The sequence below is a fragment of the Abramis brama genome (genome assembly GCF_963993115.1).
Source record: "Abramis brama genome assembly, chromosome: 10".
Taxonomy (NCBI): Eukaryota; Metazoa; Chordata; class Actinopteri; order Cypriniformes; family Leuciscidae; genus Abramis; species Abramis brama.
Window position 1 is genome coordinate 19,103,410 of NC_139972.1, and position 19,856 is coordinate 19,123,265.

The window sequence follows — 19,856 nt, forward strand, 5'->3', positions numbered from 1 at the left end:
GAAAGTTCTGACACAAAACGAAGTTGTTACGTATCCTCACGATTTTTTAAGTGGGTATACGGAAATCCTTGGCCTTTTCTAGTGGGTATACGGCGTATACCTGCGTATCACGTAGACTACACCACTGCTTCACAGTATAGAGACTAGCGACATACAGCGACAAAATTGCTGGCTGTGTGAACGGGGCTTACGGTTATGTGTTTTCCAAGTCTGAAATTCGCTGAAAATAATCAAATCTTAAACGCTATAAACATTTTTAAATGAATCTAAATGTTTCAAGTAAACTCTGACATTAATTATTTCATTATTGGTCTTGTGAAGATGCTTGCGAATAATGTTATAAATTTATGCTTTTCAATGAATATTCAAAAAACCGGAATGGTTCCTCAACGAATTTATCTTATGAAAGTTTAAAAATCATTATCCAGTCATCACAAATTACAGAAAGGGTAATGGTCAAAAGTGTTCAATGCTCTCTTTGTTATTAAAATTATATTTGAGGGAACACTTGTTATTAAACCAACACAAAAAATGTTTTAAAGAAAAATGTAATGAGGTTTTCTATTTATTTTATTTTGTAATTAGCGAAGTTGGAGCAAGTATCCTTTGAATAGCGGTCAGAAACTTTTATTTTGAAAAAGTTCTTACCTCATTGTGAAGTATATTTGTTCTGAGAAATATTTTGTATTGACTGAGGCCAATAATGGGTCTTAATTTTAGGATCAAGTTTATAAGCCTTATGTTTTGTTTGTTAATCATAACCAAATTGTATGGCGAATGGCAAGCATTCGGGTACTTTTATTTTAAAACAAAGCGGAAGTACTTTACTGCCCAGTGCAACTTTTCTAGGGAGTTCAAGATACTGGTTAGTTGTCATACACAAACTGAGTTGGATTTACTACACGTCTCTTAACTGTGGTCACTATGGCCCGGTATGAGCTTTTTCAGAGTCAAACCACTCTGGTTATGTCATTACTGACGGACACTGCTAAACTGGAGATACGAAAGACTTTTACGTGCAGCTACGATGAATCTCATCTCACCATCAAATCAAACGATACTCGGATTCATATGGTATGAAAGTCTGTTATTAGAACTTTAACGTGTATGGTTGTAATTGATTGTTTATTAAAATAGTGAAAGAATCCTCCTTTTGTTTACAGCCTGGGTAATTAACTTATAGTATTATTCATACGTGATTTTCTATTTTCAATTGTGTTTTAAACATGAAATTGGCCATACTAAGGTTTTCGACTGACTCTTTAACCTTTGCATGTCTCCTCTAAAGCTCATAAACCTATATTTAGTTTTAAATGAGATATTTGCTGTTTCTATTAAATTACATTTTTAATTGTTGTAACATTAATTATCATAATGCTTTTTTTGTTGACTATGAAAACTGTGCCTTTTCCTTTGTTGTATTTACAATTTTTAAACATATAATTTCAAGGTTTTATATTTATAATTATTGCATTTTTCTCATTTCAATGCAGCTTAATTCCATAATGGATAGGTTTGCCAAAGAAGCAGTGCAGAAGATTTGCAGTCTCTTCAGATACTGTTCATCTGTTGCACCAGTTCCAGCACAAATGTGTTTGAATGGCCGAGATGACATAAGGAAGACTTCATCATCTCAGATGGGACGTAACCTCAGTGGAACAACATGTATCCTAAACCAGGAGTTTCAGGGTACTTGATTTCAATATCAGGCCACTCTAGAGACTTGCAGATGTAGCACTCTCTGTCTTTAGTATTTGTGGTCATTTTTGTTTTGTGTTCCTCTCTCACAGGAGATGCTATATCTTTCTCTGTGAGTCCTCAGAATGAGTTGGCAGCAACGTCTCACCAGCAACCATCAAGCATTGAGGTGAATGAATACTGTGCAGTTTTAAAGAGAAATTTATTTTAAGGAAATAACTTACAGGGTGTTAAATGTTGATTGAAACATTTACATGTAATGTGAATTATAGCATGTACAGGACGGTGATGCAAGCCAGTGTCTTATGGTGGCGGAAAGAGCAGAAGAAGCCATTCAGACAATATTCACCAGTGACGGTAAGAGTCCCAACTTTCAGCCTCTTTACCATTTGCAATCATTCATTGTGTAAAGAGCATCTAAAAATTACTGCTGCTGTTTTACATTACCAACACTTACATTCATTATTAGTGTATACATGTCAGTGTTGTTATTGTTAAAGGTAGGGTAGGCAGTTTTTTAAATACGTTTTTAATGAGTTTGATACTCTCTGCACATCCTGATAGCAATCAAAAATAGAAGTGGTCTAAATATTAAAACATGTACGTATATCTTCTGTGGAAGTCTCAGGAACAAAATGTTTTTGTCCAATCATTGCATTCAGCCGAATGCTATGATAGGATGTCCTACCTGCCTGTCAGGATATGTATTTCTATACCTTCGCACACATGTCGGCAACACGTTTTGTAAGGCTATGCAGTGTTGTAGACAGACAGTCACAGAGCTGCACAAGAAAAACAGCAGCCACCTTTTACAGTTCCTCCTGTGAACCAAAACAACAATCTTATGCTGCGTTCATGCCATGTCATAACTGTAATTACAAGATGGCAACCTGTGACGTTCTGCCTGGAGCTGTTCACGTCCTCAGACTCGGATTTATGCGTTTCTATGCCAACACTAACAAGGCTGAAATGAATCGGAAGCAGTCAGGTGATTCAACACTCTTAAAAAAGCTGGGTTGTTTCAACCCAATTGTGGGTCAAATATGGACAAACCCAGCCGTTGGGTTAAATTTTTATATTACATTTTTAACCCAATATTTGGGATTCTCCATATTTGACCCAAAACTGGGTTAAAATAACCCAGCATTTTTTACAGTGAAGTCAGAGCTCTAAGTTGCTTACGTCCATTATTATTGTAATGTTATGTGCTTTGAGACATGAGGTAATTTAACGTTGTCTCTCGTAACGCTCTGCAGACTCTGCTCTGGCTGTGCATGTTCATGTCTTTTGGAGGAGGCGTGGCTTTCGAGACGCTCTGAAGGGAGGGTGGGATCTTATGGGATTTCAAAGCTAGCTTGCTATTGCTAGCCTCTCTGAAATTGCCTACTCTACCTTTAACTAAAACTTTTAAGAATGTATTTTGTTCATTCAAATAAAGCTGAAAAATACAAGCTGAAATCAAGATTGAAATATTAGATGAAAAACTTTAACAAAATTGAATGGCAAGTAACTGAAATAAAATAAGTTGAAGAAGTTTTGCTTCACTGTTTTTTATTTTATTTTTTGAATATATGTATAGACTATGATTGATGTTGATGTAATGTTGTTTTTCATTTTGCCAGCTGCTGATGACGTGGGCTGGTCTGAAGACCAGGAAGGCGTGTTGCAGACATCAACCGAGCAACCCGAAAAGCCACAGGACAAAGAGTCTTTTGCATGTGAGCAGTGCGGAAAGGCCTTTCCAAAGATGTTTTCTCTTGTTCAGCACAAACGTGTGCATTCAATCGTGAGGCCGCACAATTGTGAAAAGTGCGGGAAGAAATTCACACTGCTGAGAGCGCTAGAGACTCACCTTCGCAAACACTCGCAGAAGTTCGAGAAGAAGAAATTTCCCTGCGCTACGTGCGGAAAGAGCTTCAGGGATCTCGCAGCGCACAAACTGGTCCATGCGGAAGTCAAACCATTTACCTGTGAAATATGCGGACAGGGATTCACAATCAAAAGAAGTTTATACATGCACCAAAGGGTGCACACGGGCGAAAAACCATACAGATGCGACACCTGTGGGAAGTGTTTCTCCCTGATTGGCACATTAAACTACCACAAGAGAATTCATTCCAGTGACAGGCCGATAAAGTGCAGCCATTGCAATAAGACCTTCAAGTACCATAAACTTTTGAAACACCACCTTCGTGTGCACACGGGTGAGAGGCCGCACACGTGCGACATCTGTGGGAAAAGTTTTGCGCTTTCCGGGACTCTGAAACGCCACATTCTCATTCACACCGGCGACAAGCCGTACGTCTGCGAGGTGTGTGGCAGAAGATTCAATCAGAGAAGCACTCTCAAAGGCCACATGCGAGTGCATGGAGAGAAGCGATTTATGTGTGAAATGTGTGGGAAAACATTCCAGTATAATTATGTCCTAAGGAACCATATTCTAACACACAATCAAATTGGAAATCCGGGAGATAAGAGCAACGCTCATCGCTGCGACGTGTGCGGGAAGTTCCTGAGCTCCGCCTACGCATTGAAAACTCACCTGCAGCTGCATTCGGACAACAGCAAACCGTTTACGTGCACGTTATGTGACAGGAAGTACAGCAGCGTACATTCCCTCCGGATGCACCAGCAGCTCCACACGGGGGAGAAACCTTTCAAGTGCGAGATCTGCGGTAAGGATTTTTCTCTGAGGGCTTCGTATAAAACCCATATGTTTCTGCATTCAGGAGAAAGGCCTCACAAATGCGTATTGTGTGGGAAAAGATTCAAGCTGTCAAGCTCTCTGAAGATGCATATACGCACTCATACCGGTGAAAAACCTCACAAGTGTGAAACGTGTGGGAAGGCGTTTCATTTATCGGCCAATTTGAAAAGACACAGGCTTGTGCACACCGGGGAAAAGCCGTTTACCTGTGAAATTTGCTTGAAGAGTTTCACACAGCCCAACAATTTGAAGGCACACATGCACATTCACACTGGCAACAAGCCGTACACATGCACTAAGTGCTGGAAAAGTTTCGCCTATCAGAGAAATTTCAAAGATCACAAATGCGCTCCACTTTAAATGATTTCAGCTTTCTGAACTGAAATGACTAAATTGAGTAATGTCTACCTACAGGTCCCTGGATTTTATGTAGGATTATAAATAATTTTGTGGAAATTACAAGAAATGCTTGACTGTATTTATTTATCAAAAAATAAAAAGTTTTTCCTTGTAATTTTAGGTCTGTTTTATCATCTATAAATTCGCACTGAAATTTCGAGCCTTATTGGGTTAATACTGTCAAAAACACACAAGGTTTACATAAGTGAAAGCAAAGATTTGAGAGAAAATCGGGTGCATGTCATATGCGTGTATATTAAAATGCTTACGGTCTTAAAGCGACAGTAGCCTAATAGTAAACATGCTGCCACTTGTCCTTAAAGGGATAGTTCCCCAAAAATTGTGATTCTGTCCTTATTTACTCACTCTAATGTTGTTCCAAACCTGTAATTTCCTTCTTGTTCTGAATACAAAAGAAGATATTTTGAAGAATGTGGCTAACCAAACAGTTGCTGGTCCCCATTGACTTCCATAGTAGGAAAATGGAACTATGGAAGTCACTGGGAAACTTATGTGGGTTTAAAACAACTTGAGAGAGTAAATTATGACAACTTTCATTTTTGGGGGAACTATCCCTTTAATGTTAATAAAACAACAAAAAACAAAATCACTCACTGCTCTGAGAACTTTCATAGTAGCTTTCATAAGTGTCAATGTATAATTTATACAGTGAAGTCTATGTAGTGTTTTATTTTTATATTTGTTCATTTAATTTCTTTCTTGAATGCTTCTGTTAAATACACTTACTGTAGCTGAAAAAATAAAGCATTGTTTATTTAATGTGTATATTGTATGTTGTGAATATGTAATGTGTATCTTTGTTCTAATCTTTTATCTTTTTATCTTCGCCACTTTGGCCTAAATGTCTGCCAATCTTTTTTATTTTATATGTTGTTACCTTGTAAGGCTTTGTTTTTAAAAAAGGGACATTAGTTTGGCTGTAATGCTCAGTCAAATTTTTTGTCGTGTCATGTCGGTGTCCGTGTCCGTATCGGTGTCAGTACTGGTTTGTCCGTGTCCGTGTCGGTGCCGGTGTGTCTGTGCCAGTGTGCCCATTCCTGTGTCCGTGTTCAGTGTGTCCGTGTCCAGTGTGTATGTGTCGGTGCCGGTGTGTCTGTGCCAGTGTGCCCATTCCTGTGTCCGTGTCCAGTGTGTCTGTGCCGGTTTGTCTATGCCAGTGTATGACAAAAATTTGGCCCTGATAGCCAAGTGGTCAGTGCACTGACATATAGCACTGTTGGGCTTTGGGAGACCCGAGTTCAAGTCCCGGCTTGTGGATTTTTCATGATCTCATAATGTGCTGTCATAATAAAAAGTAAACAATAATAATATTTTTAATAATAATAATTGTTTAAACTGATGGCAGTTAAGCTCCATCCACACACAAAATAGAATCAGCCTTTTTTAAGCCACTACATCAACATCTCTCATAATGGGAGTGGAGGAACGGATTCCGACAGCTGGTATGTTTCCCGTCAGATTCTGTTCCCCCCCAGATTCTGTTCCCCCCATGTTGCTTACATAAAGAGGTTCTAATATATATCAAACTGATGCTGGTTAAGGACCATCAACACAAAGAATAGAATAAACTTCCATTAAACCACTACATCAACACCTCTCATAATGGGAGAACGGATTCCGACAGCTGGTTTGTTTGCCATCGGATTCTGTTCCCCCCATGTTTCTTAGCAGTGAGGTTCAAATATTCATCAAACTGTTTATGAACAATTGTCCCCAATAGCCAAGTGGTCAGTGCACTGCCACTGACATTTAGTACTTTTGGGCTTTGGACGACCGGAGTTCAAGTCCTGACTCGTGGATTTTCATAATAAAAGGCAAAAACTTTCAAAAATTATTTTTTAAACTGATGGCAGTTAAGCTCCATCTGCACAAAAAAATTAATCATCCTTTTTTAAGCCACTATATCAACACCTCTCATAATGGGAGTGGGGGAATGGATTCCGACAGCTGTTATGTTGGCCGTCATTGCTGTTCCCTCCATATTTCTTACACAAAAAGGATAAAATAATTGATAGCTGCAGCCTGCAGCCCTAATCAGTTTTATACATATTAGAACATATTTATCAAACTGATTAGGGCTGCAGCTATTGATTATTTTATTAATTGAGTATTCTGCTGATTATTCCATCAATTAATCTAGTAATCTCATAAAAATTGTGGTAATAAAAATAGATCCAAGTGAACAACAGCTACAAATTTTATAACAAGCAATAGTATCAAAAGTATCAAAGTAAGTAATCATAGGCTATGTGTTTTATTGAACGACACTGTTAAAATACACCATGTAAAATAAATGATATAAACTAATATAAACATAATTCGTACATTAGCCTACGTATTATAAAAAATGCCTGCAGAGGGTGCCAACGGCCTGGTGTTAGTAGTTCTACACTACAGAATGATCAAATCCTAGGCCAAATAACATTTAGTACAAATGTCCACTTAATGTTTAATATTTGCCCAGAACAGACAGACGTCGATTCAACGTCTATGTTTGGTTGTAAACGTCAGTATCAGTCGTCGATCAAATTTCAACGATGAATCAACAGGACATCAGAACGCTATTACGTCAAAAATACAACGTCGATTCAACGTCGAAATGAGGTTGATTCACCAACAGATGCCGCCAACGCATATGGTCGAAATCATAACATCTGATAAATGTTGAAACTCGGTTAGAGCAATCAGACGTCGCGTGCACTATAAAGCCCTATTCGTACGGAATAGGACGTGTATCTTTTAATTTATTATTTATTGATATCATTTTAATTTATTATAAAAACCTTATTTAGCCTAAACGTCACACGTTTATAGAAGTGGCTGTTTAAACCTACATAGTGAGCAGAGAAATCTAGCAGGCTATCTCTTAACGTTACCTGACAATATTAAAATATATAAGTGCCGTCAAATCGATTAATCACATCTAACATAAAAGTTTGTTTATTTAATGTGTGTGTGTGTATATATATATATATATATATATATATATATATATCCATGTGTATACACATGCGTGTGTGTGTGTGTGTACAGGTTTGGCTATATATATAGGCCATATATATAAAAATATATAAAAATATAAAAATTAGAATATCATGGAAAAGTTTATTTATTTCCATAATTCCATTCAAAACGTTAAACTTCCATAGATTATAGATTCAGGGCCCACAACTTAAACGATTTCAAGTATTTAGTTGTTTATTTGTACATAATTTGGGCTTCCAGCTCATAAAACCCACGAAAACAGGATTTCAAAAAATTAGAATATTACATGAAATCACACAGTAATTACACAGTGATACCATGGTCATTGAACCAGGTTTTGGTTCTTTTGGCAGTGTGGGCAGGTGCAAATCGAGCTGGAAAATGAAGTCAGCATCTCCATAAAGCTTGTCTGCTGAAGGAAGCATGAAGTGCTCTGAAAATGTCCTGGTAGACGGCTGCGTTGAGTGGACAGCACAGTGGACCAACACCAGCCGATGACATGGCTCCCCAAACCAACACAGACTGTGGAAACTTCACACTGGACTTCAAGCATCTTGGATTGTGTGCCTCTCCATTCTTCCTCCAGACTCTGGGACCTTGGTTTCCAAATGAGATGCAAAATTTGCTCTCATCAGAAAAGAGGACTTTGGTCCACTGTGCTTTATTAAATCCAGAGTCAACGCAGCCGTCTACCAGGACATTTTCAGAGCACTTCATGCTTCCTTCATTTTCCAGGAGGATTTGCACCTGCCCACACTGCCAAAAGAACCAAAACCTGGTTCAATGACCATGGTATTACTGTGTAATTACTGTGTGATTTCATATAATATTCAAATTTTTTGAAATCCTGTTTGAAGCCCAAATTATGTACAAATAAACAACTAAATACTTGAAATCGTTTAAGTTGTGGGCCCTGAATCTATAATCTATGGAAGTTTAACGTTTTGAATGGAATTATGGAAATAAATAAACTTTTCCATGATATTCTAATTTTTTGGAAAGGGTCTGTATATATAGCCAAACCTGTACACGCACACACACACACACACACACACAATTCAAATGCAAATAAACTCCAGTCCAGTGAGGGGCAGCAGTGAGCACAACCACTACGCTGTTTAATACAAGAGAAGAGAACAGGAAACGAAGATTGTAATGGCTTTTTGAAATTATAATATCTGTCACCAAAACAGCAGCAGGAGAAAAATGTCGTTGTTGGAGTCTGATGTTGTCTCTGTTTTGGAGACGCTTGTAAAGGACACGGTAAAAGAAATGACTACATTCGTGGACTTATCAGGCATAACGTTACCTCTACTGACAGAAACTACAGCAAACGAGTCTGTCACGCTGGACTTTACAGTAAGTGAGCAAAAAGTTTACGAAATGACTGAATGTTTGCTTGCTAGTTGCTACGTTTGTTTGTAAGCCATATATCATAACCTGCATGGTTTAATTAGATATGGCAATAAATCAAATGTGTCACAGATAAATTGGTCAGATAACGTTACAATGATAAAAAGTTCATTCGTTGATATTGTGGCACCCTAGTAACATAATTTAGGATAAATAATCTCTTTTCAGATTCTCAGTTTGTTCACCAATTGTAGTCTTGATTGCATTTGTCAGTCTTAACCATTCAAATCTGTTATCCATGTTATTGTATAAAAAAAAATATCTAGCAATAGATACAGTGAGGAAAATAAGTATTTGAACACCCTGCTATTTTGCAAGTTCTCCCACTTAGAAATCATGGAGGGGTCTGAAATTGTCATCGTAGGTGCATGTCCACTGTGAGAGACATAATCAAAAAAAAAAAAATCCAGAAATCACAATGTATGATTTTTTACCTATTTATTTGTATGATACAGCTGCAAATAAGTATTTGAACATCTGATAAAATCAATGTTAATATTTGGTACAGTAGCCTTTGTTTGCAATTACAGAGGTCAAACGTTTCCTGTAGTTTTTCACCAGGTTTGCACACACTGCAGGAGGGATTTTGGCCCACTCTGGGCTGTCGCTGAGAAACACGGAGTTTGAGCTCCCTCCAAAGATTCTCTATTGGGTTTAGGTCTGGAGACTGGCTAGGCCACGCCAGAACCTTGATATGCTTCTTACAGAGCCACTCCTTGGTTATCCTGGCTGTGTGCTTCGGGTCATTGTCATGTTGGAAGACCCAGCCTCGACCCATCTTCAATGCTCTAACTGAGGGAAGGAGGTTGTTCCCCAAAATCTCGCAATACATGGCCCCGGTCATCCTCTCCTTAATACAGTGCAGTCGCCCTGTCCCATGTGCAGAAAAACACCCCCAAAGCATGATGCTACCACCCCCATGCTTCACAGTAGGGATGGTGTTCTTGGGATGGTACTCATCATTCTTCTTCCTCCAAACATGTTTAGTGGAATTATGACCAAAAAGTTCTATTTTGGTCTCATCTGACCACATGACTTTCTCCCATGACTCCTCTGGATCATCCAAATGGTCATTGGCAAACTTAAGACGGGCCTTGACATGTGCTGGTTTAAGCAGGGGAACCTTCCGTGCCATGCATGATTTCAAACCATGACGTCTTAGTGTATTACCAACAGTAACCTTGGAAACGGTGGTCCCAGCTCTTTTCAGGTCATTGACCAGCTCCTCCCGTGTAGTTCTGGGCTGATTTCTCACCTTTCTTAGGATCATTGAGACCCCACGAGGTGAGATCTTGCATGGAGCCCCAGTCCGAGGGAGATTGACAGTCATGTTTAGCTTCTTCCATTTTCTAATGATTGCTCCAACAGTGGACCTTTTTTCACCAAGCTGCTTGGCAATTTCCCCGTAGCCCTTTCCAGCCTTGTGGAGGTGTACAATTTTGTCTCTAGTGTCTTTGGACAGCTCTTTGGTCTTGGCCATGTTAGTAGTTGGATTCTTACTGATTGTATGGGGTGGACAGGTGTCTTTATGCAGCTAACGACCTCAAACAGGTGCATCTAATTTAGGATAATAAATGGAGTGGAGGTGGACATTTTAAAGGCAGACTAACAGGTCTTTGAGGGTCAGAATTCTAGCTGATAGACAGGTGTTCAAATACTTATTTGCAGCTGTATCATACAAATAAATAGTTAAAAAATCATATATTGTGATTTCTGGATTTTTTTTTTTAGATTATGTCTCTCACAGTGGACATGCACCTACGATGATAATTTCAGACCCCTCCATGATTTCCAAGTGGGAGAACTTGCAAAATAGCAGGGTGTTCAAATACTTATTTTCCTCACTGTATATCACAGCTTAATTTAGGCTAGTTTATAATTTATTTGGTTCTTTATTTTAGACCAAGCTGAACTGTGTGTTAGAACGTAACGCAAAGGAAGCTGTGGAGAAAATATGCCAGCTTTTCTCTGCACTTCAGCATCTTGAAACGACTCAGAGTGCACAGGACAGCTTGACAACAACACTAAAGCAAGTTGAGAAACGGCAGAAGACTCTACAGGGAGAGACTAATCTAACCAACAGTGCTCTCTTCAGAAGTCAGTCCAGTGACCAGCTTACTCTAGGTGAGATTCATTACTTATGCTTCATTCGCACCACTATGCTTCTCAGAGCAAATTTTTAAGATGTATGATCCGTTGTGCCATTGCAGTCTCTACGGAGAATATCATTCTGAGCTGGGAGGTGGAGGACGAGATCGAGATCATAGACACTGAGCATGTGAGAACAGTAAGTTATTCACACATAATAGATCACAACAGTTGGGTTCTGAAAGTAAAAAATCTCTTTATACATTTTTAAAAAAATAAATTATTACTTTTATTAAACGAGGACATATTAAAGGGGTCATGAACTGCATTGTTTTATTGTTTCATAATGTTTCCTGGGGTGCACTTATAATGTTAGTATGGTTTTTACTTATAAAATTGTCATAATTTAGAAATAAAAGGCATTTTTCCTAGCCTGATTTTAGCATCTGATTTTAACGCTCTGTGTCTGCTGTGAGACTTCATTGTAAATGCCCACTGCTGTGATTGGCTGACATGTTTGCATATGAAATAGCTAGTATTACATGTGGAAGTCTCAAAAACTTTTAGCATGTTTTTACTATTACAGCTCTCAATGTTAACTACTCGTGAAAAGTGATAATTATAGCATTACAATTAGATCTATGGCATTATATTTAGATCGTGGCATGAAAGGTTGCAGTGATGAGCATGTAGCCGATCACAGACATGTATGTAGCGATCTCGTCATTGCAACTCGATTTCTGCACACAAACTAATGCTTTCATCATAACTAACTGTGCAAACACAATGTAAATAAGAGATTCGTTGATTATTATGGGAATTTTGGTGAGTCCAGAACTCACTTAGTCACTTAGAAACGCGCTGTTTGATTTACAGCTACAGCTATTGTAAGCGGAGCGTTCTTTGATCGTTTTCTATATATAATTCAATCAGTTTAAATAACAGATTATTTACACCCTACTAAGAGAAACAATGTGAAGTTGACCGTTAATCACTGGTTTGATTTACTGACAGGACAAAGAACATCAGAAATCACTGGTCACAGATCAGGCATTAGAATGAACATGGTTACTTACATGTTGTGGCAATACTGTTGAGTCCATATTGTAAAAGTCTGCAAAGCCTGCGCTGAGTTTGCGGACTGATTTACCAAAGAATCCAGTGAAATGTACTGAATACGAATAAATAATGTTCAACTGCAACATTCACATTGTTGAAAATAAATATCCACATTCCTAGCTTTAGGATCCTTTGGAGGTTATGTTATTTTTAGTCCAGTGAGTGACCCTGTGCTCTTCTCTCTTCCTCATCTCACTAACACCAGTGGGCACGGGGCCTACATTGATTTTCTTCTGCAGAGGCAGACTTTCACTACCTTATTACCTCATAAAGAGGCACATTCCAGGACGAGTCGTTCGCTGGGCCTGGTAACAATAAAAACTGATTTTGGACTAACAAGGAAGTTTTCATTTCTGAAACTTTCAGGGTATTCTTATAATTTTATGACCTCTTATATGTCAAAATTTCTCAGTTCATGACCCCTTTAAACTGATCAAAAGTGATACTATTGAGATTTCTATTTCAAATAAATGCTGTTCTTTTTAACTTTCTTTTTCATCAGAGAAACCTGAATTTTTTTTATCACGGTTTCCACAAAAATATTGTATATGCTGTTTTCCACATTGATAATAATAAGAAATGTTTTTTGAGCACCAAATCAGCATATTAGAATGATTTCTGAAGGATCATGTGGCACTGAAGACTGCCGAGAATTCAGCTTTGACATTACAGAAATAATTTACATTTTAAAATTTAAAATAAAAAATCTTTACTACAGAATCTTACAAAACATAAAAAAAATCTTACCAACCCCAAACTTTTGAACGGTAGTGTATACCGCAATAACATATTTCTTTCATGTTGATCTAAATTGTTCTCTTTTTCTGTTTTGAAAAGCCCATTAAAACACAGAAGACTGTGATCATTAAGGATGGGAAGTCAGCTGATTGTGCAGAAAACAACAACCATTCTGTGTTTGTGGTGTTGCAGGACAGTGATGATGAGGAAGAATCTAGAACTTTGAGCATCTTAAAAAGCAGACGTGCTCGGCTGAGATGTCGCAAGAAAGACAAAGCGTTCAGCTGTAAACACTGTAGAAGGAAATTTGACTCGCTCGTTCTGTTGAGAGCTCATCGGGTCATTCATGCGGCGGGAGAGAAAACCTTCAGCTGCTCGCAGTGTGGTAGGCGTTTTGGCAGTAAAGGCAATTTGGATGTACACTACCAGCTTCATACTGACAAGAGCCCTTATGCTTGCAGTCATTGTGGCAAGACCTTCACCGAACATAAACAGCTGATGTATCACCAGAGGATTCATAACGAAGACAAGACTTTTATGTGTAAAGTTTGTGGGAAGTCTTTTCATCAAGCTTACTGTCTCAGGAAGCATCTGGTCGTGCATTCGGGAGAGAAGCTGCATAAATGTGACGTATGTGAGAAAAACTTCCACTTTCGAAACAATCTACTTCGGCACCAGAGAATCCATACAGGCGAGAAGCCGTTCACTTGCCAGACGTGCGGGCGAAGTTTCAACCAGCTCGATTCGCTAAAGGCACACAAACTAACTCACACCGGCGAGAAACCGCATAAATGCAAATTGTGCGGTCAGGGATTTGTCCAGAAGCGGATGCTTCGGCTTCATGAGGGACAGCAAACGGGACAAACCGGACATGGCTGTGTTGTATGCGGGGTGGTTTTGGGTTGCACGAACGCCTTAAAAACGCATCTCGCTATTCATGCGGGACAGTTTCCGGTCGCCTGTAACGTGTGTGAAGAGACCCTCGACTCTATTAACACCTTGAAATCTCACCATCACCATCAACACACCGTCGCTACCAAATACAGCTGTTGTGTGTGCGGAAAGTCCTTTAAGAGTGTTGCTGGTGTGAAAACTCATGAGAGGATTCATACGGGAGAGAAGCCCTATAGCTGCTCTGTGTGCGGGAAGACATTTCGGCAGCAGAATTGCCTAAAAGCTCACCTGACCTTGCATACCGGCGAAAGACCTTTTAATTGCGACGTGTGTGGAAAAGGTTTTTGCACATTGGGAAATCTCCGTCGACATCAGCGCATACACACCGGAGAAAAGCCGTTCAGATGTGCCACATGCGGGCGGGAATTTAACCAGTCAAATTCGCTCAAAGCTCACATGCACATTCACACTGGGGAAAAGCAATACATGTGTGACAAGTGTGGGAAGAGTTTTGCTTATCTAAGAAATTTGAGGTGCCATAAATGTATATAGATTTAAATGGATCATTCACTCAAAAATGAAAATGTTGTCCTTGTTTACTCTTGATACAGCTTTCTTTCTTTTTTTCAAACCCCCCCCTTTGGACCCCATTGACAAAAAAAAATAAAAAATCTCAAAATAACTTATTTTGTGTTCCACAAAAAGATAAAATCATACAGGTTTGGAACAACATGAGGGTGAGTAATCGATGACAGAATTTACATTTTTGGGTAAACTAACTAACAGGATTATTTGTGTTATCTGTGTGCTTTGTTAATTTGTCTTCAGTTTTTCAGCTTGATATAAATATTTCAGTACACTAGTTCCCTCAGAAAATTCTGTTTAATGTAGAATTAATCTTCAAATGAATGTGAAATAAACTGTAAATCTCTTAAAATTCAACAAATAAATCAAAGTCATCAGATTATCTAGTGATCTAGTCTTTTTTAGTCTATGCTTATAAAGGTGGGTAATGTTTTTTACATTTTTGTTTTACATTTAACATTTTTTAAACACTTTCTTTAATCTTTGTTACCTTGTAGGACTATATTTTTAAATAGGGAAATTAGATTGGCTTTGCTTCTCAATAACTTGCAAAATAGTCTTAAAAACCAACATGAAAAATAATTGTGATAAGATTGTGGTTTTGTTCTGATCAAATCAGAACATCCAATTACAGACACAGAGTTTCTTTTCTTTTTCTTTTTTTCAATTCAATTTAAGAACAAACTTAAGGATGTGAGCAATACATTTATTAAATGTATTTATTTACATCATAAAATATAGTCTACAATATCATGTGTCTTGTTTCTAGTTGGTTGCATGGATTGTAACAACAGTGCTGTGTTATTCCCATATTCACTTTGAATTTAGATTGAATATTAGTCAAGGCAGTACTGTATTAATAAAACTGACTTGGTCACAAAAAAGTCACAATTTTATTGGTAGTGGATATTCTGACTTTCTCTATATTAATTTCCTAGATGTTTAATTATTCAACTCAATTTTCTTTTTTAAAAGTGTTACTTGAAAATCTTCCACATTGAGAAACTTAAAAACAAAACAAAAAACTAGTCAAATATAATTTAGATATAGATGTTTCAATGCATTTCCTTATCTTCCACCCTTCCTGAATATACTTCTTCCATTATAGCTAGCCTCTACCTAAGTTACATTACTTCTTACTTATTTCTATCTGTTTCTTAAAAACTACAGTGATTTTATTATGAAAAAGGGGTAGTCTAAACAGACAAAACATTTGTCAGTTGTACAGAAGTTACAAATTAATCTAATGTATCCATAAATATGAATTAATATCCTAGTTGTAAGTTTATTGTCATCCTTAGAACAATTTTTAATTACAAGCTTGGGCCAATAAAATGAAGAAACACAGAAAATGTCTATGAAGAAATCTGAAAAAAATCTATTAAGACAAATCTGATCCAACCTATTTTTTCAGACAAACAACCACAGTTTACACTCGGTTGTACATCTTTGCCTTGAGATGTAGTTTTTAAAAACACCCAGATGAGTGAGTGCATAAGAATCTGATTATCTGGGTTCTGAAATGAGTAAAAGGAAATCCTCTCTTGCTGCATCAGCATGTGGCTTCTTTAAACGCTTTGTCTTGTCACACATTCTGAGAATAGGCTGCAAGTATTCAGCATAGCAGTTTATTTTATGGAACAATAATGCAAAACGTTAAATCTCAGATACATAATTTTTCAGTGTTTTATGGAATATAGTCATGTTCTCTGATAAGCATTTGCATTTCAGATATGTTAAAATTATTAATCCTTTCCGCAGAAGCTGTGGTGGTTTCTGTTCTCGACACTTTAACCACACATATGGTCGTTTAGCATAGCACAGCAATTTCATAAGAAAAGCAAACCCTGAAAGCAAACAATGAGAACCAACAGTTTCTCCATATTTAAAGAGAAGCAGGCTGAACTTGTACAATGCTTTGATAACGATGATGGGAAAAGAGCTGGGTAGGAGAGATTCTGGCCAGAGGAGCACATGGGTGTAGGTTTTACCAACTGAGTATTATTGTTAAACCACTGACTTAGATACAGAATGGACACACAAGAACAATCCCATGGATTCCCGTCAAGATGGATAAGTATTCGGTTTCCTAAAGGCATCAGAGTCCCATTTTCCAATGAGCGCAGTTGATTAAATTTGATATCGAGCTCATGTAATTTCACTAAGCCTTGAAACTGTGCTGGATGAATATGCTGGAGATGGTTTCTGTCCAAATGGAGCTCTTCCAACTTGGCTAGAGCAGAAAACACTTTGGTGGGCAAGTGTCTCAGATGGTTGTTTTGCAGGTGGAGCATTGTGAGACTTCTCAAAGATGTGAAGATGTCTTCTGGAAGCTTTTTGAGAGTATTAAAGCTCAGATCCAGCTCTTTCAGTTGGAACAGATCTTTGAAGATATCAGAGGAGATGAAATGCAACTTATTGTTGGACACATCTAGAACCCTCAGGTCCATAAGACCTGTGAAAAATCCAATAGGGATGGTTTCTATCTGGTTGTTGTTCAGCCCTAACTCCCTTAAACAACTAAGGCTAGTCAGTAGCTGTGTAGGTAGACTTGCCAGGCGGTTGTTGCTGAGTTTCAGAGTCCGTAGTCTGACTAAACCTTTAAAGGACAAGTTTGGAATGGAGTGGATATGATTGTTCTCCAGATTGAGATCCCTCAGATGACGTGTCTTTCTGAAGAGGTGCTTGGGAATCTTCACGAGGGTGTTGTTGCTAAGATCGAGATGCTTAAGCTTCCTCAGCTTCACAAACGTGTCTGAGTGGAGCTTCGAAATGTGATTGTTGTCCAACTGTAGATCATGCAATGCTGAAAGTGGGTGAAAGAGGTCTTGTGGAATAGCAGAGATATTATTGTTGTCCAGCTGGAGCTCAGTTATCTTGCTTAAGTTGTTAAACACGATGTTTGGAAGGGACATCAGATTGTTGTGATACAAATTAAGGTTCTCAAGCTTCCCCAAGTCTTGAAACACATGTGGCGTAAGTGTCCCTAACTTATTGAAACTCAAATCCAATGCGCCCAACTGGTAAAGACCTCTGAAGGAACCGTCAGACATAGAAACAAGAGCATTATGACTCATATCCAAATGCCTCAGTGCTGGAACCATAAAGAAAATGTCCTCAGGAATTGAAGTTATGGAATTTTTTAGAAGATGGAGGCTAGTGAGGTTTGAAGTATCCTGAAGGACATTGGTAGGTATGGCATTTAGTCCATTTCGACTAAGATCGAGGTGCTGTAGCCTTATGGCACCCTTAAAACTCCCATTGCCTACACTTTTTAGGTTGTTTATTGACAGATAGAGTTTAGCTAGATGGGTGCAGTTCTCAAATACATCCACCTCGATTATGTCGATCATGTTACTTCTCAGTTGGAGGTCCATAAGGGCAGGAGCTCCCTCCAGGACCCCATAAGATAAACTAAATATCTCGTTCATATTCAAATTGAGGATTTGAAGCTTGGTCAGACCATATAGAAACATCTGAGGAAGAGTTTTAATGTAATTGTCACTGAGATCCAACACTTGGAGGTTCAGCAACCCATGAAATTGTCTTGGTCCTAATGTACTCAGTCTATTTCCACTCAGAAATAGCTTTGAAAGTCTGCTCATGTTCTGCCAGTTGGTATTCAGTGACATATTGAAGGAATTCTTGGTGAGGTCCAGAACCAACAATTCTTCCAAACCTTCATTTGGGAGAGCTTCAATCATGTTATTTGTAGCATATAATTGCCTGGTACCCTGAGGCAGATAAGGGACCTCCCGAAGTTTCTGGCTTGAGCATATTATGATGTCAATATCTTCACATTTACATGGTATAGGACAGGCATCAATCACTGAGATGAGAGCCAGTACCACTGACAAGGGCCAAAACATTTTTAATGATGTGATCTGCAAGACCTAAAGAAAACCACAAGTTACATTGTGACACTATGTGAAACCGGGCATGTATTCAAATGTTCTCACTTTCATTGTATACATAGCAAGTTATGAGACAGAGTGAAAGTATGTAATGCTTTTTTGCTGAGATGCAACATTTTAATTAATTAAAATAGCAGAAAATCCATTCTCAGCTATCGATTAGCTGATTTTTTTAATTAGTTTTAGAAATGATCAATCATGTATCATATTACAAAATCGAATTATAAAAATGTTGAATGGTAACATATAAATGTCAAAAATGTATTAACTTGATGTCCCATATATATATATATATATATATATATATATATATATATATATATATATATATATATATATATATATATATATATATATATCTTTGATATCTCTTTTAAGTTGCTCTTAATGCATGTAGATACACTTACCTGCAAAGAGAGTCGACCTGCAAAACAGAATGGTTGTGAAAGATGTAAAATGCCCTGTATCACAATAGCATAAGGTAAAAAAAATAACCTGTCAGCAGAACAACTGAGCTTAAAAGATCCTATCTCTGATGTCACATGCGATAAGTTTTTCTTCATCTTAACCACATAGATGCAACTAAAATCTCACCACAGCTTGGGGAAACCCAACAAATACAAAAGGTGTGTTTTTACATACAAAAGGTGTGTAGTTTTTAATGAATACTTGATAAAAAATGTTTATATCAAGTATTTCATTAATACTACTATTACAAGCAGATGTAGTCCTTGTCACTCTAAAAGCATTGGGTTAAAAATAACCCAATTTCAATCATGGACAAACCCAAACATGGGTTATGTAAACCAGGGCTGCCAACACGTATTTCATTTCAGAGTCACGCCAATTGACACTGTTCTCACGCTCTCACTTCATTCTAGAAATTTTCATTCGGTCTATATTCATTCTGCGTAAAAAAAATAAAAAAATAAAAAACCTATAACAGAGCAAACAGAGGACAATGCACTGACAGACAAGACAGAGCAGGTTACTTTTGATATCTCATCCTTTTGACTAGTTACAGTACAAAACAGCTAAACATGAATAAACATCAGAGGGTGTGCTTTTAAAAATCCAGTACAACCTACTGAAATGTATGATGTCTCATGTAATTGCTCAATCAATGTTTCAACCGTGGATAAAACAGCTTGTAAACAGGGATGGGCAGAATTTCAAATAAATTTGAAATACAAAATACTACTTTATATTTTGTATTTAAAAGCCTTTGAAAATAAATCAAATGTATTTTGTACTGAAATGCATTTAATCTTAGAATTTTTGTATTTTCAAAATAC

At 37.7% G+C, this 19,856-nt stretch overlaps 3 protein-coding genes across 5 annotated transcripts; 2 read left to right on the forward strand and 1 right to left on the reverse strand.

Annotated features, from left to right (window-relative positions):
* Positions 1–667: 667 nt before the first annotated feature.
* LOC311090526 (uncharacterized protein) lies at positions 668–5,590 on the forward strand. Its single transcript, XM_084125831.1, has 5 exons — positions 668–1,074; positions 1,494–1,689; positions 1,791–1,867; positions 1,971–2,055; positions 3,321–5,590. Exons 1-5 carry the CDS (start codon positions 925–927, stop codon positions 4,763–4,765), a joined length of 1,953 nt encoding a protein of 650 aa, XP_083981957.1. The 5' UTR covers positions 668–924; the 3' UTR covers positions 4,766–5,590.
* Positions 5,591–8,913: 3,323 nt separating this feature from the next.
* LOC311090876 (uncharacterized protein) lies at positions 8,914–15,531 on the forward strand. 3 transcript variants are annotated; one of them, XM_084126486.1, is made up of 4 exons: positions 8,914–9,169; positions 11,125–11,347; positions 11,434–11,510; positions 13,268–15,531. In XM_084126486.1, the coding sequence occupies exons 1-4, from the start codon at positions 9,017–9,019 to the stop codon at positions 14,612–14,614; spliced, it is 1,800 nt and encodes a 599-aa protein (XP_083982612.1). In that variant the 5' UTR covers positions 8,914–9,016; the 3' UTR covers positions 14,615–15,531. The 3 variants fall into 3 exon arrangements, with proteins under 3 accessions (XP_083982612.1, XP_083982613.1, XP_083982614.1); XM_084126487.1 differs by having other exon boundaries at positions 13,361–15,531; XM_084126488.1 differs by having other exon boundaries at positions 11,434–11,501; positions 13,361–15,531.
* LOC311090875 (uncharacterized protein) lies at positions 15,517–19,003 on the reverse strand. The gene is made up of 2 exons (XM_084126485.1): positions 18,969–19,003; positions 15,517–18,540 (listed from the first exon to the last, which is right to left on the reverse strand). The coding sequence occupies exon 2, from the start codon at positions 18,514–18,516 to the stop codon at positions 16,477–16,479; it is 2,040 nt and encodes a 679-aa protein (XP_083982611.1). The 5' UTR covers positions 18,517–18,540; positions 18,969–19,003; the 3' UTR covers positions 15,517–16,476.
* Positions 19,004–19,856: the final 853 nt, after the last annotated feature.